This window comes from Diceros bicornis, chromosome 20 (assembly GCF_020826845.1).
Source record: "Diceros bicornis minor isolate mBicDic1 chromosome 20, mDicBic1.mat.cur, whole genome shotgun sequence".
NCBI lineage: Eukaryota > Metazoa > Chordata > Mammalia > Perissodactyla > Rhinocerotidae > Diceros > Diceros bicornis.
The window spans coordinates 2,050,528-2,074,341 of NC_080759.1; the positions used below are offsets into that span (position 1 = coordinate 2,050,528).

The 23,814-nt window shown below is 45.7% G+C and overlaps 1 protein-coding gene across 2 annotated transcripts in view; it reads right to left on the minus strand.

Moving 5' to 3' along the window:
• LOC131418963 (ral guanine nucleotide dissociation stimulator-like 3) overlaps positions 1-22,231 on the minus strand; it is a 115,604-nt gene extending 93,373 nt beyond the window's left edge. Inside the window, exon 1 of one of the 2 annotated variants that reach the window (XR_009223109.1) lies at positions 22,022-22,231. Coding sequence is in view for 1 of the 2 variants with exons in the window: in XM_058563543.1 (XP_058419526.1) it covers positions 21,454-21,462 (9 nt within the window). In the remaining variant the exon portion in view is untranslated. Of the gene's footprint in view, positions 1-21,453; positions 21,503-22,021 lie in introns of those variants that run through there. The other variant, XM_058563543.1, reaches the window with a different exon arrangement.
• Between the last annotated feature and the right edge of the window lie 1,583 nt (positions 22,232-23,814).

The following is a 23,814-nucleotide window of genomic DNA, read 5'->3' on the forward strand; positions in this document are numbered from 1 at the left end:
AGGTCTGGCTTCCAGTAATGGTGGAGTAGCTTGTTGAACTAACACTCTCACAGATAACAGTGATAAAATCTGCATAAAATATTTTATATATTTATTATATATACATATTGTATATATATATATAGTATATACATATTGTATATATAGTATATATATATACTTTATATATATATATTTACATAGACTCATGTATCTATATGTAATACACATACAATAAATGTGTATATGTGTGTATGTATAAATCTCTTCCAAAGCAAGCAGAACTGAGAGGGAGTCTTCCCTTGAATGATGGGAATTGCACCAGGAGATATTTGCAAGCTTGAGGCTTTTAACTCAAAGCATTCCAAAATCTGTACGTGGCCCAGACAGGGGAGAAACTACAGTCTTACTTGTAATGTTAGAGGATGTATTTTGGGGCTGCCAGAGTAGCTGGAAAGTTAGGGGAGAAATTCTGGAAAGGAGGGAGCCACTAAGAGGAAAATCTCAAAATATGTATGAAAGTCTCCCCCCCACACACACCAAATTGGCAGATCTTTGAACAACACACATGCAGGGTAGGTCCCAGAGGGACTATTGTAAAAACAGCAGTTGGAAGATGAAAGATCTGATTGAAGATTTCAGCTATGCCCACTGTAAAGGAGATAGGATTGGAGTTTCAGTCCAGCCAAGTTAACTCCCTGCTAGAAAAATAACAACACTCTTCAGAGGAATACAATAGAATCCAAAGTCTCTATAACTATCATACATGATTTCCAGTACACAATTTAAAAAAGCATGAGATTTGAAGAAACAGGAAAATGTAATCCATATATGACCAAAAGCAGGCAGTAGAAACTATCCCCAAGTTGTTGCAATTAGCAGACAAGGATAAGAAATTAGCTTTTATAAAGATGATAATGGTGGTAAAGAAACATATTCTCATAATGAATGAACAGATGTGGAAACTCAGCAGAGAAATGGGAATTATAAAAACGAACCAAATAGGAAGATGAAATAAAAAAAAGTACTTATGAGTTTACCAGTAGATTAGAAACAGTAGAAGAAACATGAAGACAGAGCAAAAGAAATTATCCAGTCTGAAGAAAAGAATGTAAAATTTTTGAAGGAAAATGAAAAGAGCCTTACAACCTGTGAGATGATTGAGTCCCCAGCAGAGAGAGGAATGACAGAAAAATTAAATGAGACAGAAAGGCAAATCAATAAGTAATAACATAAAACTTCCAAAATTTGGTGGAAAATCTAAAATTTTAGATCTAAGAAAGTCAACAAACCCACAAAATAAAATACAAAATAAAACCATACCTCGGCACATGATAGTCAAGCTGTTAAAATCCAAAGATAAAAAGAAAATCCTGAAAGCATTCAGGGAAATACATACATACCAGGGAAGACATTACATAGAAGGAGAGATAACGTGAATGAAGGATGATATATTATAAAAAAAAAAAATAGACAAATCAACAACAAATTCACATCTTTCAAGTACAGAAAGAAAACCCAAAAGTCAACACAGGATCCTATATTTAGCAGAACTCACTTTCATAAAGGAAGCAGAAGCCACAACAAGATACCACACACCAATTAGATGGCTAAAATAAAAAAATAAAATTGCAAATACCAATAAAATTGCAACTACAAAGTGCTGGTGAGGACTAGGAGCAACTAGAACTGGGAATGCAACATGATAGTTGCATTCAGACAACAGTTTAGCAGGTTCTTATAAAGTTAAACATATACTTATTATATGACACAGATATCCCACACCTAGGTATTTAGTGAAACAAATTGAAAACTAATGTTTAAGCAAAAATCCTTGTGTGAATCTTCATAGCCATTTTATTCATAATTGTCAAAGATGGAAACAAACTAAATGTCCTTCATAAGGTGAATGGAGAAAGAAACTGTGGTGCATCGGTACATTAGAATACTACTTGGCAATAAAAAGGATAAACTCTTAATTCACACAACAACATGGATGAATCTTGGATGCATTTCTCTAAGGGAAGGAAGCCAGATTCAAAAGGCTATATAGTATATGATTCCATTTATATGACATTCTAGCAAAGGCAGAAATACAGGGATGGAAAATGATCAGTGGTTGCCAACGGATGGAGTGGGGGAAGGGGTTGACTACAAAGTGACAGCATGAGAGAAATTTGGGGGTGAATAAAACAGCTCTGTATGGTACTGTGGGGGTGGATATACGACCATAAAGTTGTCAAAACCCATAGAACTGTACACCACAAACAGTGAATTTTACTCTGCAAATTTTAAAAATCAATCAGGATGCTAGGGAACTCAGATGGAATGAAGTGACAAATGAATCTCACTGTATTATAAGCATGTGACATAACCACACTGAAGGTGTGGAGATGAAAGGTCCTGACCTGAGTAACTGTGGAAGACAATGTTTTGACGGGATACTGTAAAACTAATGTACTCGACACAAACACTGTACTCTAGGTGGTAAGTTTGTTTTTCATAAGGGTATGGATTAGCAATTCTGATAGTAGTTGACACATTAGTAAATATATTGTAGCTAACTGGAGTTAAGTTTCTCACTGTTGGTGAAAGAAGTTACAAATAAGCAAAAGGAGAATGCTAGAATAAACTCTGTGGTGCTGGATTGGAGTTGGAATTCTCAGTATGAATCCATGTCTCTTTTAATATATCTATCCAGATAGACAGATTGATAGACTGATAGATCGATTGATAGATGTGTATACCTGAGTTTATATTCATACATACATTTCCAAGCTCTGCTGAGAGGGTCTAGAAGCAGTGACACCCTAGTATCAATGAGCACACCTAGCTCCTAGATCTTGGTTTCTAAATATCATTTTCCAATAAAAATAAGCAGGTTTTCTTGGAGAAATGGGTACTTCTAGGGCTGGAGATGGAAAATACAAGATAAGCCTGGAGCATCTTGTAGTGCCAGGAAGTCTGAAAGTGCTTTAAAAAAAAAACACAGAAAATGATGAGATGTGTCAAAAGCAATCAATCTGAAAGACTTCCCAATGGCTCAAGTTGGAAAACTGTGAGCAACAAAATAAATAATGGTAGCATTGGATTATTACCCAGAGAATAAAATAAATATCCATGAGTCTATACTGATATAAAAAAGATTAAATAAGAAAGAAAGAAAAAAGGGGGAAAAAAGAATGAAAGAAAGAGAGAAAGAGAGGAAGAAGGAAGGGAGAGGGAGGAGGGGAATCTTCCTCACAGAATTCCAAATAATAACCGCAGCTGGATAGCGTGAAATAGAAAATTGCCACTAGAACACCACAGTAATAATTACTGTGGGCAAGACTGACTGGTGAATGCAAAAACTGTGGGTGAAACTTAAAGAAGAAACAGTACATTTGCAGAACCTCAAAGCATCTACCTCCAAATACTTAACTTTTTTCTCTTAATTTATTTAAAAGTCCTATGACTATTTAAAGCAAAAATTATAACACTGTATTGTGGGATTTATAACATGAGTAGATGTAAAATTTATGAAAACAATAGCACAAAGGACAGACAGAGGTAAATGGAACTGTTCTGTAGCAAGGCTTCCATATTTTACATTGATTAAACTGGTGCACTATTAAGTCTAGGTAGGCTGTGATAAATTAAAGATGTATATTGTAATCTGGAACAACCACTAAAAAGTGCAAAATGTGTGTCACTTAAATGCTAATAAAGGAATCAAACAGCATACAAAAAGCTTTTGTACAAGAATGTTCACAGGAGATGACCTGCAAGTCCCCAGGAGGAAGACGAGCACACTGTAGGGCATCCACAGAGCAGAACACCCTAAGCCGTGCCAAGGAGCAAACGCTGACACACACATGCTGGGTGAGTCTCATCAACCTCGTGCCGAGGGAGGCAAGCTGGACAGAAAACAATACACGTGGGATGATTTCAGCCAAGATGAACCTATGGTGAAAAAACCAGAACAGAGGTTGCCTCAGGGGAAGGAAAAAATTGCCTGAGAATGAACAGGAAGGAGTTTTCTGGGGGTGTTGGAAACATTCTATTCTTAAAGGGGTGAAGGTTATATGGGCATGTTTATTTGCCAAAACTGTAGAATTGAGATTTGTGCCTTTCACTGTACATCTTACCTCCACACACACACAAAAGACTAAAAAAATGATAAAGTGAGGTGGGAATGGGATGGAGTGTGGATGAAACAAAAATGGCAGATGATTAGTAGTTGTTGAAGCTGGGTGATGGGCCTACTATGCTATTTTGTTTTTTTGTATATTGTTTAAAATTTTCTGGCATCCACAGAGCAGAATGCTCTCAGATATTGTTCTGTAATAAAACAGAAATTTTCTGTAATAAAACACTTGTATACGAAGACAAACTTGATATACAGTGTTTTTTGGTAAGATATTGGTTACCTTTGAGGAGGAAGGAGGAAGAAAGGGATTGTCCAGGTCTGAGTGAAGCTGCTGCTAGTTCTTGGTCACACAAGTGTGTTCACTTTATAATAATTCTTTGAGGTTTACATGGATGACTTCTGCATATATTTCTGTACGCATGTTATACATCAATAAACATTTTAAATCCTGCATATTTGCACAAAGATCCTAACTCAATATCTCAGAATAACAGCAGGGTTTTGTTTTAAAGTGGAACACATTCACTCATGACATCATCAGATGGATTTTAATACTCCCAAGTATCTATTAATGCCCTCACCCTGTGTGGTCCCCTGGGTCTTTCCATTCTTGCCTCAATTTGGTAACTGGCATGGTTTTGAGATTTTATGATGTCATCTTTCTCCAGCAAGTTCCACTCCCACGATGATGCTCACCAAGGCCTCGACACCTAGCACAGTGCAGTGTTCACAGCATGCATTCAAGACCTGTGGGACTGGGTTGAATGAGGAACAAAACGAGGAGCACATGATGTTCGTAACTTATGTCTGGGTGCCATATCATGACTTAGGAAATTGGTAGGGTTTTTCGATAGATTTGCTATGTTTTCTAATTTTTCCTATTGAAAACAATGGGAAATAGGGTCTCAGAGACAGTCTGACATTTCAGGCACAGATTACTGACAATTATTAATGGCATATGACTTTCCCACCTCATCTTAGTTTTAAGTTTTTAACTCCTTACCTCGGAAATGACATAACTTTGCTTCTTCTAAATCTTGTAGTAATACTGATGCTCCAGAAAGTCGGGCCACGGATATTCTGCTGTTGTGCATCCTCTCTGCAAAGAAGTGGAGCTGTGCATCCACCAGTCTGAGAAGCATGTGGTGCTGTAGTATTTGGAGTCAGAGTAGCTAAATGGAAAAATGACTTCAGAGAATTATCACCATAACCCCCAACAGCAACAAATTATTTTGCTTAATTATTTTGTGATTCTGAGGGTATATTTAAAAAGGGATATTAAAACTGGTTGCCAAGGAGCCAGCCCTATAGTAGAGCAGAAATTGCATATTACCTTCCTACACAAACTTGCCTAACATAGTGGGAAAGAGCAACGAGAAGTTTTGGTGCTGTTGTCTGTGTTAACGAGGCCAAGAGGTCCACACTGGGATAAAGAAGTCCAGTGAACAAGCCTGTGTGCAGCGTCGGACAAGGGGCATGAGTGTGGTTACCCAAAGTGGCTTAGGGGTCACTTACCAGTGCATCTGAGTTTCCTGTCTGTACAATGCAGGAATTGGGGCTGTGCACTGTGATGTTTTCTCCTTTTTATGACATGTCTCAGGGCAGTCCTTCTAAGATGCCTGACCAAGGTATGGGCCCTTCAGGTGGGTGGGGTCCAAAAGGAGGATCTCTGCAGCGACCCTGACCACGGGGTCCAGAGGGAGGATCATGGCAGCCTGGAGGGATGCAGGGGATGGTAGGACCGGTGGCCTTGAAAAGGCAAATTCCAGGATCCCAGGCACCCAGTATTTCCATTTTAGATATTGAATTTACTTTTCAAATACTGACCAGGGTGCTTCCAATAGGGCTGCAAGCATCCTCAGCAACAGCTAGTCTGGTGAGCCCCACCCCTATCTGAGTACCGGGCTCAAGGGATGCAGTCCATCCTCACTGCGCATACTCTGGGGGGTGCACAGGGCATGAAGGGTGGGTGTGGGATAGAGAAGAGGCGGGGTAGAGAGTGGGGTCGAGAAGCAGAGGATTGGGGCCCAGGGACGGAGGGACGAGGCAGGAATTGGGGCCCCTAGCTGTGCATGCTGGGAGCTTTTGTCTCTTAACTGCTCCCAGCAGGCAGCCTGAAGGGCTGCAGGACTACAACTCCCAGGATGCTCTGGGCACAGGGCGGTGCCTAGCCCTAGGGGGAGGAACAGGGTGGTGTGTGTTTGGCTGAGGGCAAAACCGTCATTGGCTGCAGACACTTGTCCTGCACCTGCTCCACGTGGACTGAGCCCCGGAGGGATGTGATGGGACGAGAAGGACCAGGGAGTTAGGAGGGTGTGGAGGCTGCATGGGCAGCCTCTGGCCTGCAGCGTGCAACTGCTTTTGTCCAAAGTTGAAGCCAGACTCATCCCTCTTCCACACCGCCTCCCTCCGTGGCTTGATTCCTCCTCCCACCTGCATGCCTGTGGGTCTTTCCACAGCCTCCTACCTAGTCCAGGGCCAGGTGCTTCTCTAAAATGCTTATGGGAACTGGTTTGACATCCCAGAAACTTTCCACTTTGCATGTTGCCCTCTGCCTTCTCCAGCCAAAGTGCCAACATTTCATTAGCTTTTGGGAGAAATTCGCCCTTGTGGCCCCTCTTACAAGCACAACTTAAGAGCTTTGCAGGGTGGTAACATTGGCTGTTGCTTGCCTTTTTTGCAGATGTGGAAGTTGAGGCATCCTTGATGTTAATCACTGGTTTCCCCAGGATCCGCTAAGAGCAGAGGAGAACAAGCCAATTCCCAGGAAAGTATCTAGTAGGCCATTTTCACCAACCCATTCCAGTGCAGAGGCCTCTGAAACAGCATCCTTAAGATGAGAATAGCTTAAGCATTTTGCCCTTTAGATTGATCACCTAATCTCAGCTCAGGCCTGAGTGGCCAGTCTCTCAGAGACACAGGTGACGACTCTGATCCCTCAGGAAGAGACCGGTGGTCCACCTTTGGGAGACGGATGTGTAAGGTAGACAGCACTTGGGCAGCATTTGAAATTCGTCAGCTTTAACATCTCTGCTTTGGATTCCGGCAAAGTTCCCGGATAAACACGCCCAGGGATAGTCAGATGTACCGTATTCTTTAAAAATTGATTAGAATAGTGAAAGGAACAGAGCATAAAATAGCTTGCTTATTTGCAAAAGATGAAATGCAAGCAAGATCTTCTTGTCAATTTTTTTCTGTTTATTCTCTTGGCTATACTGTACACTTGAATGCAGAAATAAAAAATTTGAATGGCCAAAATCTCTTTTCCTGAGATTGGTAAATTAATTTAAAAGTTCTATTGAAACCTGTGGAGGAGTGGTTAGCAGCTTTCACGACTTATGTCCTCCCCAAAAATCTGGGCATTGATCTACATGAAAAAAAGTCCTTGTTTATATTACACATCCCAGTAGGTTACATTTCCGATTCCTGAATGTGGGATATTATCAAAATAACTGAAAAACCTGGTCATGGGAACTGGACCCTGTCACTTTGTCAAGAATTTGCCTCTTTATGAATAAATGACACATGAATTCTCTAACATTTTTGTAAAATGTTATTTTGTAAAATGGACGAGAAACTCTGTGGTGTCTCTGAATGTGGCAAGACAGGGAATTCTCATTAGACCGCATCCTCGGATTCTTCTCTCGTGTTCAATAGGCCCAGGTGATAGTGCGTGTGGTCAGGTGCAGCGCTGCTCCCCCAGCGCCCAGTGTTCCATCCTACTCTGGCCTGTGCATTTTTCAGGGGGTTCTGACAACACTCGTCCACAAGGGTTGGAAGGAGACATTGAAACATGAGGATATTCATCAACTTAAAACAAGAATTAATGGAGAGGAAAGTTTTGGGGTGTGTGTGCTCCGATGCACTGCTGTTGAGGTGTGGCTGCAGTGACCACTGTGCTCCCAGCGTCCCCACAATGGCTTTCTAAGAAGTTTGATCTCCTAGCGCAACCACAACAGCTGTTGACAGAGCTGGGAGCTCATCGTGGTTCAGTGTCTTCCATCAGATTTTGTGGCTCTTGCCCTCCTCTGCTTGCCCCTTTCCTATTCCTATCTGCTGTGTTGATTGCTTTGTAGTTGTTTCCTAGGAGCCACTGTGTGTAACTGTATTTCGCAGTGTCTTTAGGGACCCACCCTCACTACACGAGTCATTGTACAACATTGACTTATCCAGGTGTAGCCCGTGTTCGTCCTCTCCAGTGGAGCTGTGAAGAACCCTGCTTAGTCAGAGCTCCTCTCATTCTCATGCTGCTTATGAAGCTGGGCATCTCGTCTTTGGTCTCATTAACATTATTCTTTTCATCGATTATTCTGAAGTCAGATACAACTTTGTTAATAATGTGGACACTGGCTGTCACAGGCACTTTTATGTATCTTCCCCAACAGCTCTGTGAAGTAGACCTGTGATCCCCATTCTACAGGGGGGGGACACTGAGGCTCAGAGAGGTCGAGTAGCTTCCTTCACTTCACAAAATTTCTTGGTACATTTTGAATCTCCACTTGGAACTCCGCCTCTCACCCCATCCTGAGTCCATTATCTGCTTGATGGCAGTCACCTTGCATATACAGGCCCCGGGCAGGCAGTGGACTAGTTGGGCGTGGTCCTCCGGCTTATCCTGGGAAGGTTCTAGGTTTATTGCGAGAGCTGGAGCAGTGGACACTGACCATCACTCGCCTGGAAGGTTTGTTATGTAGAAATACTCCACTGACTTTTTGCGGGTGTCATGTCTTCTTTGTCTTCATTGCTCCCCTGGGCTTTCTCCTACAGTCCGTGCTGTGCAGTAACATACAGTACAGAGACTGGTGAACATAATACTGTTGCCCTGCACAAAATGGCCACATCACTCATTTTTCTAATTATGAAAGAAATACACCCTGTTAAAAATGTCAAATTACACAGATCTATAGAAAACGAAACCCTCCACTTTCATCCTCTTCCCTGAAAACTCACTGCTCTACTCAGAGGGAACTGTTGTTAACAAGGTGGGGTTTATTCTTCTGGACATTTCCTATGTATTTATAAACACACATAAAGTTTTTTAACATAAATTACATAACTACATCGTTTTGCAATTTGCTGTTTCCCAAACCATATATCATAGACGTTTCCCGTTATCAGTGCACATCATTCTAACTTACCATTTTAAATGTTTTAGAGGTATTCCAAAGAACAGGAATACCATAATCTGTTTACTTCTTCTTTGATAGAAATGGGATTACATCCAGTTTCACTATTGTACATAACGCTGCAGTAAGATCATTGTATGGAATTTATTGCACCGCTATTCAACTGCTCAGTTTGCTTTGTTTCCTTTTAGTGAGAGACTATGATATATTTTTAACATTTTTATGGGAATTATTTTATAGGGAAATTAATTTTATCACTGAATAAATACATTTATGGGGAAATTGGCCTTCAAGGTCATCCATCTCAGTATTCTGGAGAAAAATCTTGAAACTTAGAAGGTATTATGCTTGCTCCATCACATTCTAACAAGTCATGTTAACAATTTAAAGTTGAATGTTTGAATAGCCTCTACTCTCTCTGTTCAGAAGGATGACTTTTTCTTGTCTTGAAAACTTCTGACTCCAGGGGCTCTCAGTTGGACTTCAGAGAGGATAAGATATTGGTGTCGCATCTGTTTCTCTTCAGCTGTAGGCTGAATCTTCCAAAGATCATAGAATTGAGCATGGTCCAATCGATATATATGATTTGGGTCAAAAATTCAAAGTAATGAATCCAAGATAGGAATCTATAACTTTGGTTCTTAATAAAGAATTTCCTTTGAGGACCTGCCCAGTGGCACAAGCGGTTAAGCCCACACACTCCGCTGCAGCGGCCCGGGGTTTGCCGGTTCAGATCCCAGGCACACAGCGATGCACCGCTTCTTAAGCCATGCTGTAGCAGTGTCCCATATAAAGTAGAGGAGGATGGGCACGGATGTTAACCCAGAGCCGGTCTTCCTCAGCAAAAAAGTGGGGGATTGACATTGGATGTTAGCTCAGGACTGGTCCTTCTCACACACACACACAAAAAAACCACAGAATTTCCTTTGATATTCTTAAGTCTCTGTGATTACTAGTAAAAACTCACCTATGGGTGAAGAGATTTGGTTCTGCTGGCAATGTCTGGCTTGAACATCCATAGTTAAGCCTGCCACATCTGTAGGTAGATTAGACTTGACCTCTTGATGACCTCTGCCCTTGGTCTTTGACCGGGGAAAAATAAGAATTTTAAAAAGCTGCTGTTATTAGCACTCAATGCTAGAAATGCCCATTAAAGAGTGAGTTTCATTTGGTAAACCAAAGGGAATATAAGCAAAACAATGTCTTTAATATCTATAAAATTTCAAAAAATTCTCATTTTTTAAAATGTAACTCTGTTTTTGCCACAGTGAAAACTGTGTATATATAGGAATGAAATATTCCTCTGTTCATTTCTTAAGTTGTTTCCATTGACTTGGATTTATCCTCTAATCCGTATTCCAACTGTGAAAGAACGTCTTGGTCCTTGAAAGAAAAGAAGCCATTGAAATTTGATTTTCTTTTAGCTCGCCACCCTACAGGTTTGAGGAATAAATGATCATGTAATGATACAATGATTTTGAAATCTAATTGTAAATTAGAGAGGTGTAAGGGATGATTGAATGGTGTTTCATCCTCATGGTCAGGGGTATTGTACACATGGACATGTAAACACGATTCAGAAAGCTGCTTCAGCCCCGTGACATCCCTGAGAACCACAGTTCAGGGAGGATCTAGGCACACAGCCATCTGCCTCGATCTCCTGGGTTACATGTAGATCCAGCTGTCTTGAAAGTGGCTTTAGAGCAGCTATCTATTTCTCCCCTTCCTTCTCTCCAGCTTATCTCAAAAAGTCTTGACTATCATATTTTAAAGTAAGACCAATTATAGTTATTTATATGAGCTTCTTGATCATTATTGCAGAGTAATAATCAGGCATACCATTAAATATCATTTAATTGATCTAATTAAATTTGTTGTACCTTATAATTGATTAGAACACTAAGTTTAGTTTAGAGTTTCATATTCACCAAATCTGTTAATCTACTTACAACTGCCATGTGCCTCACTCCTCTTAGAAGTGTATCTTTGGCCCATCACAAGATTTTAATGAATGAAATCATCATAAATTAAGATAATGTACTGTCTTTTGGATGATAGGGAGGCAGATGGGTCCACTTTGGAAATATGCCCATCTGTCTTTGCTCCCCATGGGAAGTTTCTGGTCACTAGGTCTCCAGGTGGCTTGCACAAGCCATAGGTCTGTAATAGCTTGGTGCCTCTCCTTCTAATTGGGGTAGAAATAAAAGAGGTCAGAGAGCCTTATTAAAGTTTTGGTTGCATGAAGTCTTCTATGAAGACCATCCATGCATATTGTTCTGGGTAACTCTCTGTTCCTAGGACTACTAGTTACTTAAAGCGCTTGTCAGGAACTGTGAAAGGCCTGATATTTTACCTTACCTGCAAGTTAATAAGTCAGCCTACTATGGTCTTATAGATCTTGGCAAAAGACATGAGACCCATGGGTCAGAGACAAAGGACTTAATGTCACAGCAATAGCAGTGGCCAGAGTATCAGCATTTGCACCGGTTCACTAAATCCCACTTCTTACAGGGTGATACACAGTGTGCCGGGTGACATGCAGAGGGTTGCAAGAACTCAGAGCTTAAGGAACTCAAATCTTTGATAATGGGCAGGAAGTCTGCTGACCTTTGCCCCAGAGAGGGGTGTTATTTCTATTATACTGGGCAGTAAGCAAGCCTGCCCTTTGCTCCAGAGGAGGTCACTATTTCTGTCTTCCAAGGCTGACAGCTCTACACACATCCTTGAAAAGATAACCTGGTTTTACTGGCTTTCAAAGATAAGCTTGAATGAGAATCAATCATCATTCAGTTCTTCTGTTTCCTTTATTGAGTGTGCAAATATGCTCTTTTCTCTGTAAAGTTCACTAACTTTATTCATACATAAGGGATGCTTTTGGTTTTATTTATTAAGTTGAAATTTTCTTATTAGAGCAAATGATGAAACTATTATGGGTTGGATCTGAAAGTATGCTTTTCCAAGAAAAGGTGAATGATCAGTGCTCAAAGAACTTTGCCACAAGGAGCTCATAGCAACTTAAATGATTTTAATTTGATTACTGTTTTGTACAACTTTCTTCCATCTTACTTCATCCTCTCTGCTTCCAGTAACTCTCATATGGGAATGGGGCAGTTTCAGGGATTCACTGAACTCATTTACAATATTCAAATGGTTTTCTCTGTTATATTGTCTTTATTGAGGTAATGTTGACATACAACATTATATTAGTTTCAGGGGTACAACATAATGATTCATTGTTTGTATATATGTTGAAATGATCACCACAATAAGTCCAGTTAACATCCATCCCCATACATAGTTACAAATTTTTTTCTCTTGTGATGAGGACACGGTGTATTTCAAGGTGCAGAGGAATCAACGATTATGTCTTACTTTTCCATATACAGCTTGATGGATTTGGACCTAAGTATACACCCTTGAGACTGTCACCACCATCAAGGCCACAAACATATCCATCACCTCCCAAAGTTTTCTCTCAACTCCTTTTGTACTATTATTCTGTGGTAAGAACTCTTAATATCTACTCTATTAGCAAATGTGACGTATGCAATACAGTCTTGTCAGCTGTAGGCACTATGCTTGTCCTACATCTCCAGAACTTATTTATCTTGATAACAGAAATTTTGTATCCTTTGACCATCAGCTCCTTATTTATCCATCCCCCCAGCCCCTGGTAACCACCATTCTAACCTCTGCTTGTATGAGTTTGACTATTTTAGATTCCACATATAAGTGAGTATTCGCCTTTCTCTGTCTGCCTTATTTCACTTAGCATAATGTCTTCCAGGTCCATCCATGTTGTCAAAAATGGCAGAAATTCCTTCTTTTTTCAAGGTTGATTAATATTGCATTTCTTTTTCCATTCATCCATCAGTGGCATTTAGGTTACTTCCGTGTCTTGGCTATTGTGAATTAGCTGCAATGAACATTAGAGAGCAGGTATCTCGTTGAGACCCTGATTTCAATTCCTGTGGGTATATACTAGAAGTGGGATTGCTGCATCATATGTTAGTTTTCATTTTTGGAGGAAGCTCACTGTTTTCCATAATGGCTGTACTAATTTACATTCCCACAAGGGTTGCTTTTCTCCACATCCTCACCAACATTTGCCATCTTTAGTTTTTTTGATAATCACCATCTTAAAAGGTGTGAAGTGATAGCTCATTGTGGTTTTGATTTGCATTCCCTGATTAGTGATGCTGAACACCTTTTCATACACCTATTGGTCCCTTGTATGTCTTCACTGGAAAAAGTCTATTCTGGTCCATTGCCCATTTTTTAATTGATTTTTCTTTTTGTTATTGACCCAACACAAAAAAAGAGAACAAAATTTTCAGGCATTATGGGTGCTTCCCAGTTGATGCAGATGGTTTTGTTTTTACAATGGTACCAAAAGATAATGTTTCATGTTTTTTCTTCAGTTTGTTATAAGACCAGCAGTAGCTACTGCATGGCAGATAATTGGGAACGTCTTGGTTTGGAGGTTTACAACATAAATGAGTGGTAAGGAATTTTTTATTATTCCAAGGAAAGTATTGAGATCATAGTCCATGGAATCCAGGATTGATAGGTGTAGGAGGAACTTAAGGTGGGGATCGGTGATCTGGCATTACTTCTGATCTTGAGGGACAGGTATCTACTGTATGAGTGTTTGAATAAAAGTATTAGAGATCAGGAATTTGTGATGGGTGAATACGTTTTCTGAATTATTTACTTTTGACCATAACCGTTTGGATTATGTGAACATCTGGGATATGGGAGTAAGTCGTTAACAGGGGGTGGTTGATAATGTCGCTATTGATTTAACTTCTATGAACACCAAGTGGTCAATGGATTAAGCAAATGAGTAGTCAGAAAACACAGAAATGGTAGGATTTGGGATTTAGTAAAGGTTTGGGGACCGACTGCCCTGAGAGGGAGTGTCAGGACTTGTGCGGTTTAGAGTGACAAGGACAAGAATATAATAGAAACACACTCAAACAAGGAGGGGTGTTAACAGGATGGGGGAGGAGAAATGATCTGGAGTAGCCTTAAATTTTGACCTTGAGCTTTCTGTTCTTGATGCAACTTTGCCTGATGACATCCCAGGACACAAGTCAGATCTATCCCTGGAGGACAGAGGGAGGGTGGAAGTACAAAACAACCAGGATAATTGTCCTAAAAAGTCAGGGTTCCTTTGTCATTTGACCCAATTTCATGATTTATTTTTGTAAGGTAAGAAGAAAAGAAGGATGATAGTTACGTCTTCACAGAGGAAGCAGTGTAACTGTGGGAACCAGTCCAAACCAAAGCCTGGTTTAAGCATCTTCAACCCTTTGAGGATGTCCAGTGACATATTCAAGAGGCCGGATACTAGAATCCCATCCCATTCTGGCTGTGACGGGTCTCTGGGAGGACACTTTGGACCAGCCTCACCAGGTCTGCTGGCCCGAGAGACCGCAAGGACTCCAGGCCTGCAGCAATGCAGGAAAACTGGTAAGTCCTTTGAATCTTGCCAAAGCGTTGCAAAAACTTGCACCTAGTCACACAGGTGAATCCCTGCCAGGTGTGTTCGCAGGTAGTCTGCACTCCAGGTTCCATGCCCACTCCTGCCGGTCTTCAGATTTGGCAGAGATGATTCCAGGAGCTGATCTGGGCATTCCACAGTTCCACTGCCAACAATTTCTGGCGACTGAGGAAGGTATCAGGAAGGAGGAAAGGGCAGTGAAGAGCACAGGAGAGAGACTGGTGGTAGCACTGATGGCGGACAGACTTGCTAGTGAGGCAGAGAAAGTGAGGGGCCAAGAAGGACGTCCTGACAGCAGATGAAATGGAGCAGGCACCTCAGTGGGGTCTCTTGGCAGCGTCCCTAATGTTTCCTTGCTTTGAGCTCTTGAAACTTTAAAACATACCAATACGTTTCTTTTATTAAACTCTGCTGCGTGAAATAGAAAATATAGACAGCGGTTTCTTTCTGAGGTGAGAGGTTGAGTTTCAGGTGAGGAGAGAAAGATCTTCTTTTTTCATGCTGTTCTCTCATTTTCCTTTACTATGCACATTATTTATTTTTACTTTCAAGTCAGCAGAGAGTTATCAACGTCACGGGATGATTCAGTTTTTCCCCACAGTCACAGTAAAACCTACTTAAAGTGGATTATTCTTTTTGTGTAATATTCCAATAGATTCCAAAATATTTCAAAAGCACTTCGATGTCTATGTTCTCAAATTAGATATTTACTTCTAAGTCTCCATTTTTATGTTCTTTGTTGCATGCTACTTCAGAGTTGCATCTAAGGAAATACCAGATTTCCCTCAGTTTTTTAGATCCATATGTGTTGGAAATTTGATTCATGTAGATGGACACGGCAGTTGGGGGATCGTGCTATTATCAAAAGAGGCCTTTTCAGCATCAGTAATCTGACAAGAACCCACTGCTTGTTGGGATTCAATTGTCTATTTAGGGGATCAATCTTTCACTGTTGGCACTTCTCTTTCTCTTTGGAGGGAAAGTATGGCCTTCCCAGTTTTTTCATTACCAAACCACTTTCCTGGGTGGTTATGCTGTGTCAGGAAGGGCCTGGGATGCCGGGAACCAGAATTCATCCTCAGCTTCTGGCTGTCCTGAGAAGGCTTCCCTGACAGAGTCCAGCCTGTGTGTCTGGATGACACTTGCAGCCATCAGAAAGGAGGCGATAACTCACAAGTGCCAAGCGATTCATCTGGCCCTCGTCTTACAGGGTGTTCCCAAGGGAAGAGCTTCAAAATGCCACTTAGTAACCCTTTGAAAGCTTCTAGTCATGTGGTGGGTTCTCGGTGTGAGCTCAGAGCAGTGTCTATTCACCACCAGATGGGGAGCATTTCAGTATTTTAATTGGTAAGGCTGTGTTCATGTACGTCCATGGATCATCAGTTCCGTGGCTTTGCCTGCTGGAGCCCCCCACAACCCCGTCATACCTGATCTTTCAAAGCTCCAAACAGGGTTCACACCCCAGCAGGTGGTTGTAATGTAACCACAGCACAAGACTGGGGAAAAAATCACAGACACCCAGGGTTGACACACTTTAAGGGCTTGGGCCCAGTTGCCCCATTTGGACGAGTTTGGAACACCAACACTGAGTATGTAAACTTGAGGATTGTCCAAGACCATGGACCTCAGAAGAACACGGGCTCAGAAGTCACCTTGGACAGCAAGGGACAATGTGGGGTCACTGACTGGCCAGGATTATGGTCCCTTATCCTGGCAAAGTAGAGCTCACTCGGGATCCATCAGGCCAAGTCAGGGAGGAGGTTTGGGGCTTTCTAGGGAAATTCTGTCCTAAAGGGAATTGCATAAGGAAGGCAGGGGTGCTGAAAATCCTAGTTCACAGGGAGCAGTCATGTTTATGTAACAAGGCCCAGCTGTAGCCTTAAAAGCTGCATCACAAATCTTTCCTCCTGGATACAAATCAAGCAGGAAAAGGAATTCAGGGTCCTGGACAAGGATTCCAGCAGGATTCAAATCTAGGTCAGAGGTGAACATGGAGCCCCTAGAGGGCCCTCAGGAGGGAAAGTCCTGCCTGCCTTTAGTCCATCTGCAAATGAACTTCCGCGGGTCTTGTCCTCTCAACGTGCACATTTTGATCTTTTTCCATTGTTTTCTCCACTTAGAGCTGATATATTCCCAGAGATTGAACTAGAAAACAAGTTCCTAAAATTTGGTCAAAAGAAACCTCAAGAAGAGAAGCAGAAAACATTCCCTCTTCCTCCAGAATTAGGAAGGCAGCCCCTGCCTGTGGCATGACATGGTCCTGCGTAGTGCTGTTTTAAAGTCACCCACATTTCAGTGGTTTTTTTCTCTGCCTGTGAAAGTACCTTCAACCTTTAAATCTCAGGAGAAGGGGTGGTGGGCTGTGCCTGCACCTGGAGGAGCTGAATGATACTGAAATGAACTGGTCCTCGGTGTTAGGGGGACTTGGGATTGTCCCCACTAGCCAGAGAAGGGGCTGGCCCTTCTCCCTTCTCCCACATACAATAAGCTGATGACCCGGAAGAGTTCTTGATTCAAGGAGAAATGTGAGATTCTGTGTCTCCCTCACATGCCTACAGAAAGTGACAGAACCACACCACAAGTTCCAGGCTGTAAAGGGAACAGGACTTTAATATAATATTCAAACATGGCATTTATTATTTACAACAAATAACTACTGTCCCTCCCCAATGGGTTCATAGATGCTGGGGGATGTCAGGGAGCTGAGATGGGGTCGTCCTCTCTCTCTTGGGCTTCAGGGGACTCCAGGAATCAGCTTACAATGCTCCCCTTCCTGTCAGGTGGGAGGAGCTGGCCCGGTGCATCGCAAGCTTCCCAGCTGTGTCCCGGCTACTGAGGATGAGGCTGTGATCGGCCACTGGTATGGGGCTCGGTATTGGGGCCTGGGGGCTGAGTAGAAGTGTCGGGTTATCTTGGGGGGCCTCCCTCAGAATCATGGCCACCCACCCTGTCCCCACTGCACTGGGTGCTGCAGACCTTGTGCTCAGTGCTGTTAGCCACCAGTACCCCACTTGTCCCTGCCACGGGAGAAATCGTTTACTATCACCTATTTCACAGAGGAGGACACGGAGTCTCAGGAAGCTGAAGAGAGTCACCCCAGTCACAGGACTGCTCAGTAGTGGAGGTGGGATCCCAGTGCCAGCTATCGGACTCCCCAAGGACACGCTTAGCTCAAAGCTTTACTGAACTCCTAGGAGTCAGTCACCCCAGCCCAGACACTCACTCACCCCTGAACTTGATGATGGCGGGCTCTTCTTGGCCTTGAATATTCTGCTGGCCAACTAGATCTGGGGATCCAGCAGGCAGGACAGGCTGTAGCTACAGGGCAGAGAGGCACCTCTGAGCCTACCAGGAGCCACACCTCAGGTGTCCCCCCACTGCCTTCCCAGCAGCTGGAGTCTGGGTGTCCCAGAGTTCGCCAAGCAATAAGGCCTGGGGCTGAGCAGGGGGCCATGGAGACAGGCTCTCTGGACTGGCCAACAAGGAGAGTCCACCCCTGCCCTCACTCAACTCCTGCACAGCCTCAACTATCATTCTCGTTGAGCAGCTCCATGTCCTGGAATCAGGCCCCAAATCACTCCTCCAGCTCTGGTTGTAATTCTTTGCAACCACTGGGAGCAGCAGCATCTCCCTCATGACTCAGTATTCCTGGGACCAGAGGGAAGGAGAGGATGCACACAGGGCCTGGGTGGGGGATGCTGCAGGGGCCTTGTGGGGGGTGAGGGGTGGGGCAGGGGACCAGTCCTGGCAACGCTCCGTCCCACCAGTTCTATCCAGGCTCTACCTGTTCTCAGAATGGGAATAATCAGCCCCTCCTCCAAGAAGTTATCCTTGATGCCATCCTCCCCTCAACCAACCCGCCAATTGGATGGGTCTCCCACTTCTCTGTTATCGAAGTCTTCCACTCAATGTAAGATACAGGGGGTGGAACCAGGGACTGTTCTGCCCAGAGGGTCTCTGATTTCCACCTCCTTCCCCTCCCCTGCAGGGAGTGCCACAGCTGCTCACCTCAGTCCCTTTCTTAAGGTTGATCTCATTCCCCTGGAAGGTGGAGAGCCAGAGTCCATCAGACAGAATGCCATAGACTGACTAGCCCCTTATGTCCACCCCTTCTCATGGTGCACGACTGCCAGGTCCCCAGAGGGGGCGGAGCATGCAGAGAAAACAGGACTTGGACCTAGGCCGGGCTCTGGGCTCCAGAGAAGGAGGACATGGGGGGAGGCTGAGGGACCTGGCAGCACAACCCTCTCTGATGACAGACTTGGAGGCTGAGGCCTCAGGCAGAGGGGACTGCTCAGCAACTTATGTGCTGCCTGACTTGGGGGGGGGCCGACCCCTCTCTCCCTCCATGGGGAGCATGGGAGTTAGAGGCTGAGTCCAGCTCAGATAAAACCTCACGCGGCTGTGCCATCAGGCAGCTCTGAGTTTCCCCAGCCTGGGGAACCGGAATGGGTGTCTCAGGTGGAGCCTCTGTTCACTCATCTCTAAGATGGGCCTGATGCCCCAGCTCCCAGGGGCCACTGCGAGGCTCCCAGGAGAGATGTGTCAAGTGCTGAGAGCTCGGAGCACATTTCGGGGGCTCCCGCATCCCAAGGTTCAGGATCGTGGTCCTTCCTGCCTGGCCTCAGGTTCACCCACCTCGAGATAATCACCCATCGCCAGACACAGCATAAGCAGGTCACCAAGGAAAGTGCCAAGATAGGGGACGACACCTTGTGACATTGGGGTGCGGGTGGGATGAGCCCTTGCTCTCAAGTCGACCCCCTGCAGACCCTCCCCTGAAAAGTCCACAGCCACAGCCTCCTGGCCCACCCCAGGGTTCCCACGGGGAACAACCTAGGACCCTTACTAGCCTCCCCTCAATTCCTCCTTGCTTCACACCCCAAGAACACCACACTCCTCCTCCTCCTCTCCCAGGGCAGGCTTCTAGCAAATCACAGGGTATGTGGTCCCTGTCCCTCCCCACAACAAACCCATCCTGCACCAGCTCTTCCAGGCCATCCCGGTCACTTCTACTGGGGGATTCGGACACTGTGGCACCAAGAGAAAGGGCCCTCCTCTCTTGATTTGAGGCCTCCAGCTGGGAACGCAGAGCCCCTCCCCCACAGGCACACTCACCTGCTGCTGCTGCTGCTCCTTCTCCTGCACCCTCTGGGGGTTGATTTCCGGAGGGCAAACGTGGAAGGCCCCTCCTGTCAGGGTCGAGGACAGTGTCAGTGAGGCCATAGTCCCCTCACTGCATTTCTCTCCAGCACCACTCGCCTCCGACACTGGACATCTGACTCGAGTCAACTGGTACCAATGCCACTCCACCCTCCAAGGTCTTGTGATTCCAGAACAAGCCCAGTTTCAACTCTCTGAGTGTAAGCTTGGGCTTGCGTCCTGGACTCCCTGAGCCTGTTTCCTCATCTGGAAAGTGTGAGAACTCCAGCTACTTCACAGGTTCTCCTGAGGACTCACTGTCGCATGACTGTCATCGCTGTTCTTGCCCTCACCCCTCCAGGGAGCAGGCAGAAAGCTCCCACATTCCTTTCCTCCCTCTTACCTCATCACCCCCATGTGAGGCCTGCACCACACGATCACCATCCTTCCATTTCCCTGATGGGGAGACAGAGGCCCAAACAGGGGCAGTGAGTTGCTCAGGGGCCACAGAGGAGAGGCCACTTGGCCCTCCCAGCCAGAGACCCTGTTCCAACATCCTCACCTAACCCCCAGCCCCACCACTGACAACAGTCCTGACCCCCGAGCTCTCGAAGCTTGGTCGTGGGCCGAGGCGTGGATGGAGAGGATGTGGTGTCTTGGGAGTCTGGTTGAATGGCTCCTGCCTGCCCCAGTCTCGTGGAGTGTCTGGCCCCCAGGCTGGGACAGAGGCAATGCCAAACCCTTCTCCTCCCCCAAGGAACCACTCAGGATATTCCCCTGCACTGAACTCTTTCTTTATCCACTCAGAAACTGGACCCCCAAGGTGCCACCTCTGATCAACAGGGAAGGGGTGAGAGGACATTTTGCTTCCCTGTTTACATGAAGCTCCTAACTTCCTTTCAGCAGGATCCACTAAGAATCTATCAGTTGCCTAGGCGCTACTCATAAGCCACCTGGGGTATATGTCATTGCCAACCAGGCATTCAGGTGAGACTCCGTTGTTGACTCGAATGACTGTTCTAGGCGTCCAGGGGGGGTCCCAGAACGCACACATATCTGTCTCTGGTCCAGCTGTTCAGATCCAAGGATGAGCATCTTGTTTGTCCACCTGGGCCAGGGGAATTCTCTGCTGTGCCCGTCCCTGGGGTAGGCAGTGTGCTCTCCCCTTGGAGACATGGTGAAGATAGAAGGAGCAGCAGGGGCCTGGCTTCCTGAGGACAGGTTTAGGCTGAGGGATAAACCCACCCAACCACCCAACAGTCTGGGAGAAGCTACATTCAGCAGGACGGAAGTGCATGGAAGCCAGAAATCTGCTGATGGCGCCAGCTCGGCAACTCGCCCTGGAACAGCACAGCCAACACCACTGTGTCCCATGACCAGGGCCTCCTGCCCACAAACGGCACCCCACCTGCCCATGGGCCAAACAGATCCCTAAGCTTGTTAACCTGGACAAGATAGATGGGAACGTTTCAGAGAAAGTTCAAGTGAGAAACTATCAAAACCACAGCTTGCCCAGTCCCCCTCCCCCCGTGGCACTTCCTCTCTTTCCAGACCCCCAGCCTCCACTCTACCTTGGTCATCAGTTCTCTGCTCAAGGACTCGTCTTGGCTATAGTGCTCCTTAAGTTTTTCAGAGCGCTCCCTGAGGAGAGGAGAAAGAGGGAAGGATAAATTTAGGGATAATATGAGGGGTCTGAGTGCAAATCTTTTTCTTTGACAACCTGAGAGATTCAAACTGCCTGGAGGAGTGCTCTCACTGGGCTCCTCTGAGGGCTAAGGTCTTGTGAGACTGGGAGGGGGCTCTCCTGTTGGTCACTGGGGTCTCCATTCCCCCGCTATACAGAGCAGCTCTCTTTTGACCACTTTCAGTTTCAACTGGGCATAGAGTTCTGTTGCTATAAACACTTGAAAATCTCCAATGTGGCTCAACCCAGTACCTGGCATTTAGAGAAACCGAATCCTGAAGCAGAATTGGTGCACTAAGGACACCAGGAGACTTAGAGACACACCGCTGAGGCCCAGGCCCTGTTCCAAGCATTTGCTGCCACCCAGGAGTTCCCAGCTGACTGAGGGGCCAATGGCAGACATACGGGAGATCCCCCATCCACCCTGCTCCTCCTATGGAGAGAGGCCTACCCACCAGGAAACTTCCCCCATGTGTTCTTCAGGTGGCATATGGATGTTTTCTGCAGAACAGAGATGACAGTGCAGGGCGAGGAGAAGTTCTTCAGGATCTTGCACTCCTGGGGAAGGGAAGAGAATGAGCTGTGAGGTGGGGTACTGGAGCCCTGCTTGCTCTAGCTTCAGTCCCCTTCTATTTAAATCTCCTCTCCTGGATGAGACAGATGCTCAGGGAGCCCCAGAAGGGCACATTTAGGACCCAAAGAGTAACACTCACAAGGAGGAGGATTTTAGCTCAACCCAGGGAGGGAGCCAGGTAGGAAGTGAGCATCCCCGCAGTGGGACCTGGAGTCAAGGTCAGCATTCCCCTGGCAAGAAGGGCCTAGGGACTTGCAGGGGCTTAGACCACACACTGCAATCCTGGGATCTGATAAAGGTGGAGGCAGTTCCCAAGGCTCCAGAGAGGGGCTCCACTGGGCCTCCCACAGCACACCTGGGCCACCTGGATCCAGCGCTCCACCACCCTCACCCTGTCCTGGGCCATCATGCTCGGGTCCCCGAGGCAGGTGGTGACGACGAGGCTGGCCACCCTTCTGAAGTGGTCGATGGTGGCCCGGACGGTGTGTGCCAGGTGCTCGTTGCTGGGCTTGTTCCTCTTGCCCCAGGTGGAGCCCAGGCACTGAGAGGGCACCACCTTCCGGAAGAGCTCCTGGGGAACAGGGGGAGTGTCACCCAACATTGCCACACCCCAGCTCTGTGTCCACATCCCCAAAAGTCCCACACAGGGGTCACAGTTTAGAGCTGGAGCTCAGGAAGCTCATGATGTGGCCTGAGCCTTGTGAGAGTCCCTGGCTTTTCTTCTCTGTCCACTGAGGGTACCCAGAGGATGACCCAGGACCCAATACTGGCAGGGAAGGGAGAGGGACATTTGCATCCAGCCCGTCCTGGCTAACTCCAAGCTCCAGATGGTGGCTCACCTCGGCTCATCCCAAGGGGGCATCTTCCAACACACTGATCCCCCTCTGGTCACACTCCCCGTTCTGATGCACATTCTCCCCTGGCAGCTACAACCACGGGCCTTGTCTGTCTCCCTTGTAGTGGAGTACACATCAGGTGTCTAATAAGTCCTGAGGCTGTTGAGCTTCCTGAGCAGACGGTTGGGCCACCAGGGACCTGGCTGCATACAGTGAGTTCCCCTCCACTACTGATGTGCCAGGCCCTGCTCACCCTTCTTTCTCTTCAAGGAGCCGGCATAGCCACTCTGTGCAGCAGGTCCTGTTAGTGTCCACCTCTACGCTCTGCAGGTGGAAAGCAAAGGCTTAGGGGTTCAGAAAGTTGCCCAGGTCGTATGGTTGGTAAGGGGTGGAGCCAGGATTCGGGCCCAGATCATAGGAGACTGGATGAGGTCTGGGGCAACGATGGCAGAGGGAAGGCCTACCCCACCCCACCCTCAGAGCCCAGCTGCTCACTGCATCCATCACGATCAACTGCTCCACCACCAGCTTAGGAGGGAAGGCCGTAGGTTGGGCTTCTTCTCACACTTCTTAGCCACAGGTGGAGACGGACTTCCCACTAGAAATGATGGTCCAGGTGACTCCAACTTAGCAGCTCCCACTCCTGCTGGAGCCCATGTTGGCCCTTGCTCCACCTCCAACACTGCTGGTAGAGGGGACACTGGCTCCAGTGCTAGAGGGTGTGGTGTCAACGGAGCTGGAGCCAGCTCTACCTCCACCACTGCCCACAGCTCTGCTTCTGCTGCTGGCTGAAACTCTGGAGCTGACTCTGGAGCGGGATAAAGAGAAAGGTTCACTC